Here is a 16,186-nt window from a genome sequence, read left to right on the forward strand (position 1 = left end):
CGTGGTCTCGATCTCCTGACCTCGTGATCCGCCCACATCGGCCTCCCAAAGTGCTGGGATTACAAGCGTGAGCCACCGTACCTGGCCTTCAACATTCTTAAAGAAAAGAATTTTCAACCCAGAATTCCATATCAAGCCAAACTAAGCTTCATAAGTGAAGGAGAAATAAAATCCTTTCCAGACAAGCAAGTGCTGAGAGATTTTGTCACCACCAGGCCTGCCTTACAAGAGCTCCTGAAGGAAGCACTAAACATGGAAAGGAAGAACCGGTACCAGCCACTGCAAAAACATGCCAAATTGTAAAGACCATCAATGCTAGGAAGAAATTGCATCAACTAACGAGCAAAATAACCAGCTAACATCATAATGACAGGATCAAATTCACACATAACAATATTAACCTTAAATGTAAATGGGCTAAATGCCCCAATTAAAAAACACAGACTGGCAAATTGGATAAAGAGTCAAGACCCATCAGTGTGCTATATTCAGAAGACCTATCTCATGAGCAAAGACACACATAGGCTCAAAATGAAGGGATGGAGGAAGATCTACCAAGCAAATGGAAAGCAAAAAAAAGCAGGGGTTGCAATCCTAGTTTCTGATAAAAACAGACTTTAAACCAACAAAGATCAAAAGAAACAAAGACGGGCATTACATAATGGTAAAGGGATCAATTCAACAAGAAGATCTATCCTAAATATATATGCACCCAATACAGGAGCATCCAGATTCATAAAACAAGTCCTTAGAGACCTACAAAGGGACTTAGACTCCCACACAATAATAATGGGAGACTTTAATACCCCACTGTCAATATTAGACAGATCAATGAGACAGAAAGTTAATAAGGATACCCAGGACTAGAACTCAGCTCTGCACCAAGTGGACCTAATAGACATCTACAGAACTCTCCACCCCAAATCAACAGAATATACATTCTGCTCAGCAGCACATCACACTTATTCTAAAATTGAACACATAATTGGAAGTAAAACACTCCTCAGCAAATGTAAAAGAACAGAAATCACAACAAACTGTCTCTCAGACCACAGTGCAATCAAACTAGAACTCAGGATTAAGGAACTCACTCAAAACCGCACAACTACATGGAAACTGAACAACCTGCTCCTGAATGACTACCAGGTAAATAAAGAAATGAAGGGAGAAATAAAGATGTTCTTTGAAAACAATGAGAACAAAGATACAATGCACCAGAATCTCTGGGACACATTTAAAACAGTGTGTAGAGGGAAATTTATAGCACTAAATGCCCACAAGAGAAAGCAGGAAAGATCTAAAATTGACACCCTAACATCACAATTAAAAGAACTAGAGAAGCAAGAGCAAACAAATTCAAAAGCTAGCAGAAGGCAAGAAATAACTAAGATCAGAGCAGAACTGAAGGAGACAGAGACATAAAAAACCCTTCAAAAAAATCAATGAATCCAGGAGCTGGTTTTTTGAAAAGATCAACAAAATTGATAGACTGCCAGCAAGACTAATAAAGAAGAAAGGAGGGAAGAATCAAATAGACACAATAAAAAATGATAAAGGGGATATCACCACCAATCCCACAGAAACAAAAACTACCATCAGAGAATACTTCAAACACCTCTACGCAAATAAACTAGAAAATTTAGAAGAAATGGATAAATTCCTGGACACACACACCTTCCCTAGACTAAACAAGGAAAAAGTTGAATCTCTGCATAGAATAATAACAGGCTCTGAAATTGAGGCAATAATTAATAGCCTATCAACCAAAAAAAGGCCAGGACCAGACAGATTCATAGCCAAATTGTACCAGAGGTACAAAGAAGAGGTGGTACCACTTCTTCTGAAACTATTCCAATCAATAGAAAAAGAGGGAATCTTCCCTAACTCATTTTATGAGGCCAGCATCATCCTGATACCAAAGCCTGGCAGAGACACAACAAAAAACGAGAATTTTACACCAATATCCCTGATGAACATCGATGTGAAAATCCTCAGTAAAATACTGGCAAACCAAATCCAGCAGCACATCAAAAAGCTTATCCACCATGATCGAGTTGGCTTTATCCCTGGGATGCAAGGCTGGTTCAACATACACAAATCGATAAATGTAATCCATCATATAAACAGAACCAATGACAAAAAACACGATTATCTCAATAGATACAGAAAAGGCCTTTGACAAAATTCGACAGCCCTTCATGCTAAAAACTCTCAATAAACTAGGTATTGATGGAATGTATCTCAAAATAATAAGAGCTATTTATGACAAACCCACAGCCAGTATCATAATGAATGGGCAAAAACTGGAAGCATTCCCTTTGAAAACCAGCACAAGACAAGGATGCCCTCTCTCACCACTGCCATTCAACATAGTGTTGGAAGTTCTGGGCAGGGCAATCAGGCAAGGGAAAGAAATAAAGGTATTCAATTAGGAAAAGAGGAAGTCAAATTGTCCCTGTCTGCAGATGACATGATTGTATATTTAGAAAACCCCATCATCTCAGCCCAAAACCTCCTTAAGTTGATAAACAACTCCAGCAAAGTCTCAGGATAGAAAATCAATGTGCGAAAATCACAAGCATTCCTGTACACCAATAACAGATAAACAGAGAGCCAAATCATGAGTGAACTCCCATTCACAATTGCTACAAAGAGAACAAAATACCTAGGAATCCAACTTACAAGGGATGTGAAGGACCTCTTCAAGGAGAACTACAAACCACTGCTCAGTGAAATAAAAGAGGACACAAACAATTGAAAGAACATTCCATGCTCATGGATAGGAAGACTCAATATCATGAAAATGGCCATACTGCCCAAAGTAATGTACAAATTCAATGCCACCCCCATCAAGCTACCAATGACTTTCTTCACAGAACTGGAAAAAACTAATTTAAAGTTTATATGGAACCAAAAAAGTGCCCACATAGCCAACACAATCCTAAGCAAAAAGAACAAAGCTGGAGGCATCACGCTGTCTGACTTCAAGCTATACTACAAGGCTACAGTAACCAAAACAGCATGGTACTGGTACCAAAACAGATATATAGACCAATGGAACAGAACAGAGCCCTCAGAAATAACACCACACATCTGCAACCATTTGATCTTTGACAGACCTGACAAAAACAAGAAATGGGGAAAGGAATCCCTATTTAATAAATGGTGCTGGGAAAACTGGCTAGCCATATGTAGAAAGCTGAAACTGGATCCCTTCCTTACACCTTATACAAAAATTAATTCAAGATGGATTAAAGACTTAAATGTTAGACCTAAAACCATTAAAATCCTACAAGAAAACCTAGGCAATACCATTCAGGACATAGGCGTGGGCAAGGACTTCATGTCTAAAACACCAAAAGCAATGGCAACAAAAGCCAACATTGACAAATGGGATCTAATTAAACTAAAGAGCTTCTGCACAGCAAAAGAAACTACCATCAGAGTGAACAGGCAACCTACAGAATGGGAGAAAATTTTTGCAACCTACTCATCTGACAAAGGGCTAATATCCAGAATCTACAATGAACTCAAACAAATTTACAAGAAAAAAACAAACAACCCCATCAAAAAGTGGGCAAAGGACATGAACAGACACTTCTCAAAAGAAGACATTTATGCAGCCAAAAAACACATGAAGAAATGCTCATCATCACTGGCCATCAGAGAAATGCAAATCAAAACCGCAGTGAGATACCATCTCACACCAGTTAGAATGGCCATCATTAAAAAATCAGGAAACAACAGGTGCTGGAGAGGATGTGGAGAAATAGGAACACTTTTACATTGTTGGTGGGACTGTAAACTAGTTCAACCATTGTGGAAGTCAGTGTGGCGATTCCTCAGGGATGTAGAACTAGAAATACCATTTGACCCAGCCATCCCATTACTGGGTATATACCCAAAGGACTATAAATCATGCTGCTATAAAGACACATGCACACGTATGTTTATCGCGGCACTATTCACAATAGCAAAGAGTTGGAACCAACCCCAATGTCCAACAACGATAGACTGGATTAAGAAAATGTGGCACATATACACCATGGAATACTATGCAGCCATAAAAAATGATGAGTTCATGTCCTTTGTAGGGACATGGATGAAACTGGAAAACAACATTCTCAGTAAACTATCGCAAGGACAAAAAACCAAACACCGCATGTTCTCACTCATAGGTGGGAATTGAACAATGAGAACTCATGGACACAGGAAGGGGAACATCACACTCCGGGGACTGTTGTGGGGTTGGGGGAGAGGGGAGGGACAGCATTAGGAGATATACCTAATGCTAAATGATGAGTTAATGGGTGCAGGAAATCAACATGGCACATGGATACATATGTAACAAACCTGCACATTGTGCACATGTACCCTAAAACCTAAAGTATAATAATAATAAAAAAAAAATTTAACAAATACTTTTACTTATTCATCCTTGAATGAGAGACAGAGCCCTCAGGAAAACATCCTTCATGAAGCCCACACCTACTTCTTTCTCTTTTTAGACCAAGCAGACTAATAGTATCTGGGCTTCCTGACAGCTTGGGAACAAAGGATGTAAACTCATCTACTGTCAGCCTCCACACCACCATGAGATGGAGATGGGCTGCTTGGGGTGTGCAGTTGGTGAAGGAAATGCTATACTTGACTATGATTGAGTGCCATGTTCAAATATTCATGTAGTACTCATGATTTGTGTTCAAGCCTCCTTCCATGGGAAGAACCAGCAGTGGACCTGAAGAACTCTGCCTTCAAACAGATGATTCACTTAGAACAGGTTGCTAGTGACTGAACTTCAGTGACAGGGTCATTCTTTGCCACCCAGCTCTCCAAGGGCACCTTGCTCAGGGAGGCTAAGTTCAGAGCGAAAGTGCCTTTTGGAGTGCTAGCTTCTTTCTACGAACAATGACAGATTTCCATCTGTGCTGCCAAACAGGTAAGTTCTTTCCTTAAGGAACACTTATAAAAGATGACTTCCAGGTCGGACGCAGTGACTTACACTTGTAATCCCAGCACTTTGGGAGGCCGAGGTAGGTGGATCACCTGAGGTCTGGAGTTCTCAACCAGTGTGGCCAACATGAAACCCCGTCTCTACTAAAAATACAAAAATTAGCCAGGTGTGGTGGCGGGTGCCTGTAATCCCAGCTACTTGGGAGGCTGACGTAGGAGAATCACTTGAACCTGGGAGGCAGAGATTGCAGTGAGCCAAGACCACACCATCACACTCCAGCCTGGGGAACAAGAGCGAAACTCCATCTCAAAAAAAAAAAAAAAAAAAAAAAAAAAGACTTCCTTTTCCCAGAAAACTAAGGGCCCCCTACAGCAAAATTATTTCCCTTTGGCTGTTCAGGAACAATTGCTCATCTCCTTTTGATTTTTTGACTTTTAACTCCTCCTCAAGGAAGTTAAGGGATGGTTTTTGCTATTGGTAGGTTGTGCTTTTCTAGAGGGAAATAGTTCTAGTATTGAGATCTAAACTGAGTATTGCTGATTATCCATGGAACAAGCATTTTAAAAACAAGACCAGACCCTAGCTCCCACAGAGGACATGATTGATAGCTTAGTACCAAAGCACAAGCATTATCTTCTGAGTGGGAAAGCAGATATGGAGCTTCCTTGCCCACCTGACACCTAAGCCAACATGTGCAGAATTGGAGCCCTCCAAAACTTGGGCCTCTTCCAAGGTTCTCCAAGTCAATGAAGGGCATCATTGTGTCAGCTTGGGTCCTCCTAGAGCAGACACCAAGATGGAATTAAACCTGGAAGAGTTTATTGGGGAAAATGCCTATGAAGAACAAAGAGGAGCAGAAGCAAGAGTAAGCAGAGAGAGCCCCACACTGTAATGCAGGTCTGACCCCTGTGAAAGAGAAGAGGGAAGGAGGGAGGAGTAGATAGGAAGAGCCTCAGACTGCAGAGCCATTCTGAGAAAGTGCTGGCCAGGCTGACAGGAAGCCCCAGAGTACAGGTGGCCTATTAGAGGAGTTTCGCCTCTGGCATTCCCTCTTATAGCGTCAAATGCATCTTGTAGCATTTAGGATGGAATTCTATATTTGACCAATTATTTGATTGTTTTATTACCTCACTCAAGCGTGTTTCCCGAGGGCAGAGACCACATTTATTTTTGGTCATCACTGAATCCCCAGCATTAGCAGGGTGGCTGCATTTTGTAGTTGCCACAGAATATTTGTTGAATGAAATATCTAAAAGGGTTATTTTTTCATTTTTATCTGAATCACACATCAGGTATTTTTTTTCCTAATCAGTGACTCCTAAGTTAGATGCTCCTTGCACCATGCTTTCGTTCCATTTATATCATTCTTCAGCTGTGTTGCGTGATCGTCAGCTGTGCCCCGCCCTCCAACCCTCCATCACCCGCTTCTGTAGTAAAGTCTTTTGGGACTGGCCTTGGACTTGGACTTTTGCTTCTTTTGTGTCTTCATTGACTATCAGTGCAGGCCTGGATAAAGTGCTTGTTGCAGAACTTGCTACTGCACAAACTTTTGTTCCAGGGTTAGATCAGGAAGGTAGTAAGGAAAACAGAGCTGTCTCCAAAAGGTGGGATAGAAAGCTGTCCTCTAGAAGTTAAATTATAAATCAAGCCTATCAGAGCAAAGATACAAAATGTCTCTATAAAGAAAAACAAGGGCTGCAAGACCTTACTGAGTAATGTTACTCAGTAATGCCTTGCTCTATTTAAAAACGTATCCATCTGAGGAGAGGTGGCCTGGGTACCATAATAAAGAGAGGCCTCATCGACACAAACAGATGGTGTCCACCAGGCCCCATCTAGGGAGAAGTGCTGGCCAGGCCAGCACGGATGAGTGAACAGTCCTCCCTGCAGGTTTTCACCTGTGTTGTGGAAAAAGACATCCCACATTGCCCAAGCCTGATATCATTAAACATTTAAGTCAGACAATTCACTCTTCTGATTCTGATTTTAGGCTCACTAAGCCACCTTCTGACTACTGGGCTCCAAAGAAGAGAATGTACTCATCAGGTGGCCTCGAGTCCAGTGTTCCTGACAGTCTTGCTTCTAACAGGAATGGATAAGCTGCAGGTTTTGGGGTCAGATGGCCTTGATTCAAACCCTGCCACTAACATACATAGTAACTACGTGACCTTGGGATTTCCTTCATCTTTTTTTCTCCCAAATGAAAAATAAGTAGATTATAATATACCACATGATAGTAGGGAGAAGTAAATGAGGTAATGCATGTAATGCATTTAGCATAGCACTTCTCTAGCAAATAGTGAATGAAATCAGCAAGTTGGCATTCTGACTTTATGCAACAGTGCCAATCGACTCTGGAACACTGGAAGTCAGATGAGATTTTTGGTCCCACAAAGTTAAGGACCAAACCTGGACCTTGGGAAGTCGCCAAGATGAAAGACTTCAGGACGGCCTTCATCCCCTGATGCTCTGTTCACCTGTGTGATGTCTATAAAAGGTAACCAGGATTTGGCTTATCTGCTTACATCTCTTCCTGTCTTTTCCTGATCTTCATCTTCCCAAACATAGTTTTTATGCAGAAGCAGATTTAACTTTACTTTGCTATCTTGGAGTCAAGAATTGTCCTATAAGGAGGAAGAGGCTCCAAGGCTTGCCTTTTTTGTTTTGTTTTTCTTTTTCCTTCATACTACAGACTAAAAGTAGCATCTTCTTGACAGAGAAACAGGCTGTTGCTTTTCTAAGGTCATCATTTGGGCTGCCCCACTTTCCCACCTGCTCTTGAGGGAACTATTGCAATGACACATACAAGCCCTTACATCAGTCACGGACCAGGGCCTCCATCTTGCAGGGAATGTGCCCAAATTACAAACAGGTAAACCAAAGAGACTCTGGGCAGATTTAACAGCTCATTTTGGTTTCTTGTTCCAGTTATAACAGACTGCTCTATGGCAAAAACTTTTATGTTTGCTATGCAACAAACGTACAGACAGGGCAAATTGTGTTTGGAGTATGGTGTCTTGCCAATGTTTTCTAAAAGCAAGTGAATAGAAATGCTTGCAAAAGTATTTTCAGACCTCAGTGGCCAGCGCTGAATACCGCTGTAGGAATGTCCATCAAAGGTTGTGGCCATGCTCCGCTCTAACAAAAACCTGGTTCCGTGGCATAATTGTAGGGGCTAATTGTCAGGCTAAGTTTGAGACACCTTCCAAAAAAAAAATTGCAGGGCTTCCTCAGTCTTTAAACTCCAGATAATATTGTCCAAACTTTGACAACTAACCTGTTATCATGGAGATAGCTCCAAGTTGATGGACTGGCCATTAGAGAATGTCTATCAAGCATCCAGGTAAATAATGACTTGGTTGCTGCCCTCAAGGAACCCACTTAGAGGCTGACAGAAAATTTTAAGTATTTTCTTCCTTCTATTGTTCATTCCTAAAATTCCGGCAGTAGGTATGATTATTATTCCCATCCCACAGGGGAAGTAACTAAGTCTAACTACTTGAATATTTTGCCCCAAATCACTGACAATAAGAGACAGCCAGACAGTGAACCCTGGAATCTCTAAATGTTTAGATATTGATGGGCACCGCTTAGACCAGGGAGTCCAAACCATAGGCTTGCTGTTCAGTTTCTCCTATCGGATGAAGGGACCCCCATATCACCGACGTCATTGACATTTGGGTTCTCCGCTGACCCCAGATGAGATGCCTGGTACCTCATGGTCAAGTCCTCTCCAATGGGGACTCCTCAGAGGCTTGGTCCCAGCTGCTCAGGCTGGCATCTGTCTCCTCAGGCCAGAGCCCGAGGCGCCGCCAGCGATCAGGTCCCGGGCCGGCTGCCAGCCACAGGCCCAAGTAAACGCTGAATGAAGGGCAGATGGAGGAACCTGTCCCGGTCGGCAGAGGCGCCGCGGACACTTGCGGCGGGCCTGCCCAGCCTCCCGCCCAGCCGGGACCCGGGTCCCGCCGAGGCAGGTGTGCGTGGCGGACTCGCTCTCGGGCACTCCGCGGGCGCAGCTCCACCCAGAGCACCACCGGGCCAGGCCACGCGCAGACCCGAGCCCGGGGCCCCCGCCTCTGGCTGCCGGCCCGCGCCCGCCGCGCGCCCCGCGTTCGTTGCGCGCTCGGCCCCGGTCCCGCCTCCCGGAGGTTTTCGCTTTCGCTTTCCTGCCGATGTCGTTGAGGAAAATGAAAGCGGTCGTGGCCAGGACTGGCGCAGCTGCCGTTTCAGGCGAGGGGCGCAGAATGCAGCGGCGGCCAGCCTGGAGCGCGGGCCCTGGGGCCGCGGCCCGCGCCGGGCGAGGTAAGCGCAGCCCCTTCGCAGCCGCCTCGCGGGCTCCTCCTTGCGGACCCGGCGGGCCCGACGCCAGGCGTTTGACCCGGGCAGGGTCGGGGGTTCTGCCGTGGGGGCGGGGAGGGCCTGAGACGTGGCACCCTTGGGTTTCGTGGCTTTGGGCCTCCAGGCCGGGCTGGAAGACCTGGGAGGCCTCAGACAAGCGTGCCAAGGGGCTAGCAGCCCGGGGTCGAGCTGGGACCGTGGCAAGTCGGGCCTCCTGAGCACGCCTTTCCCTTTTGTAGAGCACCGACCTCCCTGGGTGTTGGTAAAAATCAAAAGTGGGAGGGTGTACGTAAAATGCCGAGCAGAATGCCTAACCTGAGCTCACAATCTACTCCCTCTGACCTGTCAGACTCATTTTTCCCACTGGGCCCCACCCCATACCTCATGTAGTTTGCGTAAGTTTCCTAGATCTGATGCACCTGGGGGCACTTGGAGTGCCTTCCAAGTGTTCCCTGACCGAGCAAGCTGGCAGCTCATCTCCCTTGATCAAGGGCATGGAGAGCAACTAGGTCAGGATGTGGCCTCCTTGCCCTGGCCCTGTCCATGTGAAGTCAGGGCCTCACTCTGCTGAGGCCCCCATCCCGGGGCTAGCATAGATGGTCAGGGATAGGTGCACTCACAGACGGAGTCCTTCCCAGACCAGGAAATTACCAGTCCACTGCATCTGCCAGCAGAAGCATGAAAGATGCGTGCCACCTTGTCTTTGCCCTTCGTCAAGTATAGCCAACTCATTCTTGGTATGCAGGAAGGGGGTTCCACCCCAGGGCTGTGGAAACAGCCCCTGCCCTTAGAGCGTTCCCATCCCCTGAGGAGAGAAAATATGTATTCAAGTTACCCATAAGGCAGGTTGTGTAGAACAAGGACAGATGAGTGAAAGAGCTAAGAGCTGAGAGTAAAGTGACTAAATCATCAGGCACTTAACTTACATTTAAGTTTTGACAGGTTTTACAGGCCAATACCAAGAATCCCCTTTAACTCAATTTTTGTCTCAATAATAATGAATTCAGCCTAATCACACAGATCTGATCATAAGGCCCATTACTGAAACAAAACTTGAATGATCTTAACTTTGAAAAAACCATCTGAATTTGACAAAAGATGGTCTAAGTTCCTAAGTTTTAAAACATGGGGTCCCCCGCTGCCCTACCCCAGCAGGATGGTGTTGAGTACTGATTGCTTTTAGAAAATGCTGCTGTTGCCGGGCACGGTGGCTCACGCCTGTAATCCCAGCACTTCAGGAGGCCGAGGCGGGCTGATTACCTGAAGTCGGGAGTTTGAGATCTGCCTGACCAACATGGAGAAACCCCATCTCTACTAAAAATACAAAATTAGCCGGGCATTGTGGCACATGCCTGTAATCCCAGCTACTTGGGAGGCTGAGGCAGGAAAATTGCTTGAACCTGGGAGGTGGAGGTTGCAGTGAGCCAAGATCGCGCCACTGCACTCCAGCCTGGGCGACAAGAGCTAAACTTCATCTAAAAAAAAAGAAAGAAAAGAAAGAAAATGCTGCTGTTTTCATGAGCCAGAAAATTAGATGCACTTCCGTTCACATTCCATTGGCATGGACTAGTCTCATGGGTCTCACCTAATTGTAAGGTGGCTGGGAAATGTAGCCTGGTGGTGTTCCCAGGAGGAAGAGAACGAGAGACTGGTGAGCACTAGTAACCTCTTCCACAATCGACTAATGTAGTGAATTAGTTTATCATGATGTATTTGTAATACACTTTTGCATTTGATTAGATAATATTTCATTTAGGAGTTTAACATCCATGTTTATAAGGGAAACTATCCTGTATTTTTATTTGTACAGTCCATATTTAACATTTCAAAATTAAGTAACCTTAAGTTGGGCAATGTTTTCTCTTCTTTTCTATTTTCTAAGTAACTCCATTAAGATAGAGATTTTCTGCTCCATGGAAGTTAGTAGAAGGCACTTGCAAAATCTTCTGGGTCTGAAACTCTATGGGGAAGAGGTTTCAAAATTATCTGAGTCTCTTAAGTGGTTATTCACATTTTTGTGCCAAATTTGGCAATCTTTATTTTCTAGAAATGTATTCGTCTGTATTTTCAAATGTATTATCATGTGTTTATTCCTTTATACGTTTTGAAATGTCTGTTTTATTTGTCATTTCTTCCTTTTTCTGTAATCTCATTTTTTAAAAATCTGTCAGTTATTCTTGATCAGTCTCACTAGAGGTTTGTCTACTTTCAAATAAATACTTCAGGTTTTGTTAACCACCTTTTTTTGGTCCTCTATGTCCTCTGTTTCACTGATTCTGCCCTTATGTTTATTATTCCATTTTTTCATGTTTCTTTGGTCATATGCTTTTGTAATAGATTCAAACAGTACAGACATTTGTAAAGTGAGACAGGAAGGTCCACTTCAGCCTCTCTAGGCAACCACAGATATCATATTGGTGTGTTTTTCTGGACCCTTTCCTATGCTTATACAAATATTTTTCTACAACTTTCTAAACTGAAACTCATGGGCCTCTTTCTGTGGTGTATACACACACATACACATACACACACACACACATACACATCCATTAAAATGGAATACGTACCATAATTTATCCATTTTCCATTCATGGGCATTTAGGGTGAAAGTCTTGGTCTTTTAATAATGGAATTTAATTCATTCATATTTATTTTGATCACTGATAAATATGGTCTTATTTTTGCCATCTTGTTTTGCTATGTATTTATCATGTGTTTTTTTTTTTCCTTGTGACCCTATGGATTCATCAAAGTGTATTTGTCCCGTGTTTCTTCTTTCCTTCTTTTTATTCAGTGAGTTGGAAGTTCTATATCTTACAATAGGCCATCATTTAGTTCTTAAGCTTAGATAAACTTGTATTTTCGTCTCTGGCAAAAATTAATCAGAACCTATAACCTCCTTCCAAACATAATAAATCTTTTTTTTTGTTTTTGTTTTTGTTTTTGTTTTTGAGACAGAGTCTCACTCTGTCACCCAGGCTGGAGTGCAGTGGTACAATCTCGGCTCTTTGCAACCTCCACCTCCCGGGTTCAAGCACTTCACCTGTCTCAGCCTCCCGAGTAGCTGGGACTACAGATGTGCACCACCACGCCCAGCTAATTTTTGTATTTTTAGCAGAGATGGGGTTTCACCGTGTTGGTCAGGATGGTCTCAATCTCTTGACCTAGTGATCCACCCGCCTCAGCCTCCCAAAGTGCTGGGATTACATAAGGATGTTTTTTCACGTCTCTTTTTCCTCACCTTTTCCTCACAGGCACATATACACATAGGTATCTGCCCGGGAATTATTAAAATAACCTGAACAATTTCAATTGTTAATTCTTCTCGCTTCAAAATACAATTTCCTTTTTCTACGTTAGAAATATTAACAATTGCATTAATCGACAATCTAACCTATTTGTGCAATTGCATATTATACCAGGATAAGAAAGTTTAAACATGTATTTCTTTTAGACTTTTCATTGAATTGCTGAAAATTCGTAGTGAATTGTATCTTGAGTAATGCTTCTCTGGGTCTCTTATTTCCCAAAAGTATACTTTGGAATCCAGGCAATTCTGATCCTTGTTTGACCTTTGCTGGCACAAAGGCATTCTGAAATATTTGCAAATGCTAAAGTCACTTCCGCATCTTTTACAGAGTTTACTTCAGCTTGGTGAAACCAAGTGCAGTATCAGTTTGTTGTAAGCTTACCACTAACTAAAGGTTCATAAAATAGCCCTGCCCTAGGGTCGGGGACTAGCTAGAGGAGCATGAAAATAGCCTTTGAAGATTCAGCTGCTGGATATTTTACACCAAAAAGCTGAAACTTTTAAACTATTTTAATATTTTGTTTATAGTACTTAGTATTTGTGAACATGAAGTAAAATGGACACTCTCATAGTGAAACTGTGGTAAAACTAACTTGGATGGTGTTTGGGCTCTGGTTATCAGAAGCTGCTTAAAGTGTCCATACCTTTTATCCCAGTTCTACTTCCAAGAATATGTCCTAAGGCGTGTTTTCATATGAGGTTATTTCAGGTGGCGCAGGGTAATTCTAGTTGGGACACATTTGCCACATTGTCTAACACTGACTCACAGTGAGAAAGTTATTCCCATGCTCAATTCCTTTTCAGTCTTCTGATCAAGGGAAGGAAAAAAACTTTAGCTTGGTGCTAGCATACCTTTAACACCTCTCTAAGTAAGCCTCTCTAATCTCTCATTTTATATAAAAGAATGAGCAAAGGGGTAGCAGTATTTTGACTATATTTTAACCACCGTGTTTTTTTATTCCAATAAAACATTATGATTGCCTTCATTTAGGGCATATGATGTTGGTTTTCCACTTAAATAAGGTTTGCTTTTTTTTTTTTTTTTTTTTTTTTTTTTGGAGACAGAGTCTTGTCCTGTTGTCCAGGCTAGAGTGCAGTGGCACGATCTTGGCTCACTGCAACTTCTGCTTCATAGGTTCAAGCGATTCTCGTGCCTCAGCCTCCTGAGTAGCTGGGACTACAGGCACGCACCACCATACCTGGCTGATTTTTTGTATTTTTAGTACAGACGGGGTTTCGCCATGTTGCCCAGGCTGGTCTTGAACTCCTGAGCTCAGGCAATCCGCCTGCCTTGGTCTCCCAAAGTGCTAGGATTACAGGTGTGAGCCACCACACCCAGTCAGGTTTGCTTTTAAAATACATTTGTTTAAGGACAGAAATGAGTTGATTTAAAGAAAAATGTTAAGTATATTACAGATGGTAATTAATTATAGCAAAATAGTAATGGCAATGCATGGATGTAGGAAATAGGACTCTAAGGAAATAATCAGAGATATAGACACAGATTTATATCTAGGGATATTCCCATAGATGAGGAGGTTCCTCCCAATGACTTATGTTACCATAAAGTTAGAAACTACTCAGTTGTTCAGCAATTAGGGATTGATTAAGTGATTTTTGTACTTTCATATGATGGAATACTGGCATTATGAAAAACTATATTTAATACACGGAGGATTATATACTGTTACATAAAACTGATTATAAAAGTATATACAGTATTGTAATTTTGTTAAAAATGAAGTATGGGAGTGTGTGTGTGTGTATGTGTGTATGTATGTGTGTGTGCGCCTGTGCTGAAATCAATGGGGAAAAAAGACTGGAAGAAAATATTTCCAAATGGGTTATCTCTGGATCACTGGACTACAGGAGTTGTTTGTGTTTTCCAATAATAGACATATGTCACTTTTGTCACCAGAAAAAAATATATATATATTTTTAAATTAACATGCTCCTACACTGCCAGGACTACCTGGTATTTTGTCATCTGCAGGCATTCTTGGGTCCTTTCACATTCTTACAATTCAGTTAGGTCCCTGTGGCCTGCTGCAACATCATGGGGAAATAGTACCGTTAAGACGTCATTGTCGTCTCTCAGTACAATCCAAGGTACTTGGTTTTGGAGTGTGCATATTTATATTTTTGGAGTAGAATAGGAGAATGTTTCTAAAATTCTCTCAAATAATTTTTATTGCTTTTTCTTCTTGACAGCTCCATTAAACAGGACCAAATTAAGATCCCATTTTTTAAGTAGGTTTGGATTATTAAGCAAGAATAGAGTAGACGCTGAGTCTCCTAGTTTCTTGTTTAGTCTTTCTTTAATTTCTGCATTTTCTACTGACCATAAAGTTTTTAGATGTTGGATTTAATCATGGTTCTGCATCACCTGTGTTGGACGTGTGTATATTTAAATCTGGACACCTCTCTTCCAGAATTACAAAATCTCTGTTCACGGAAAAAAAAAAAAAAAGGTTCGCTGCAAGGCTTAATGCTTGGCAGAAATAATTGCTACCTTTTGCCTAGTAAAAATTCCCCACATGTTCTTTCTTAGGGCTTGTTCCTGGAGACTCTTGAACTTTTTTGTGGGAATGGGGTTGGCAGGTTAAGTGAGTAAATGGTGCGTCTGCCTGGGAGTGGTCTACAGCCCTGGTGTGAGCTTCCTCTTTCTGTAAAGGTGCTGGGCTCTAGCCAGGGCGAGCCAGCCAGGGCCTGAGCCTGAAAGAGGCCTGCTGTGGCATTCCAGTAACATCTGCCAGATTGCAGCAAGACTTTTGACTGGCCAGCTCTTCCCCTGCTGGGGTCCTTCAACTCCACCACTCCTCTCCATCCCCACTGCCACCACTGTCGTGCAAGCTCTCACACCTCTAGCCTGGACCACAGCAGTGGCCTCTAGCTGGTCCCTGCCTCCCCTTGCCCTTACGTCCAGTCTGGTTTTTCACAGCAGCTGATATGTCCTATTCTCCTATTGCTGCTGTAACAAATTACCAGAAAATCAGTGCCTTAAAACAACACAAATTCACTATTTTAGAAGTCCAGAAATTAAGGCTTTAGCAGGGCTGCGTTCCTTCTGGAGGCTCTAGAGGAGAATCATTTTGTTGCTTTTTCTAGCTTCTAGAGGCCACTGCATTCCCTGGCTCAGGGCCTCTTCCTCCTCTTCGAAGCCAAGTCTTTCTCGTGCCACATCATTCTGAGGTTCCTCATCTGAAGTCAGATCTCCCCCTGCCTCCCTCTTATAAGGACACTTGTGATTACGTTGGGCTCACCTGGATAATCTCCAGTTCTCAGGACCCTTAACTCAATCACATCTACAATGTCCCTTTTGCCATATAGGGGAACATATGCACAGCCTCCAGGGATTCACACATAGACATCTTTGGCAGGGCCATTACTCAGCCTACATAGATAATCTTGTAAAAGCACACATCTAAATGCATTACTCCTCTGCCTAAGACCCTTGTGTGGTGCTCCGGTTCTCCAGGGTTAAGGCTTGAACTCCTCTTGTGGCTGGGAGTGTCATGCAAGGGTTGCCTATACTGCGTCTCCAGCTTCACCCTGCCTCCTGTCCCTGCCAACTACCCACGATC

General features: G+C 42.9%; 1 protein-coding gene across 3 annotated transcripts in view; it reads left to right on the forward strand.

Moving 5' to 3' along the window:
- The first annotated feature begins 8,657 nt into the window (after positions 1-8,657).
- LOC105739397 (translation initiation factor IF-2) overlaps positions 8,658-16,186 on the forward strand; it is a 65,737-nt gene continuing 58,208 nt past the window's right edge. For all 3 annotated transcript variants that reach the window (XM_030818515.1, XM_030818521.1, XM_030818530.1), the window contains exon 1: positions 8,658-9,256. In XM_030818515.1, the coding sequence (XP_030674375.1) occupies positions 8,820-9,256 (437 nt within the window). In that variant the 5' untranslated portion in view covers positions 8,658-8,819. The remainder of the gene's footprint in view (positions 9,257-16,186) is intronic.

Source organism: Nomascus leucogenys, chromosome 2, assembly GCF_006542625.1.
Source record: "Nomascus leucogenys isolate Asia chromosome 2, Asia_NLE_v1, whole genome shotgun sequence".
Classification (NCBI taxonomy): domain Eukaryota; kingdom Metazoa; phylum Chordata; class Mammalia; order Primates; family Hylobatidae; genus Nomascus; species Nomascus leucogenys.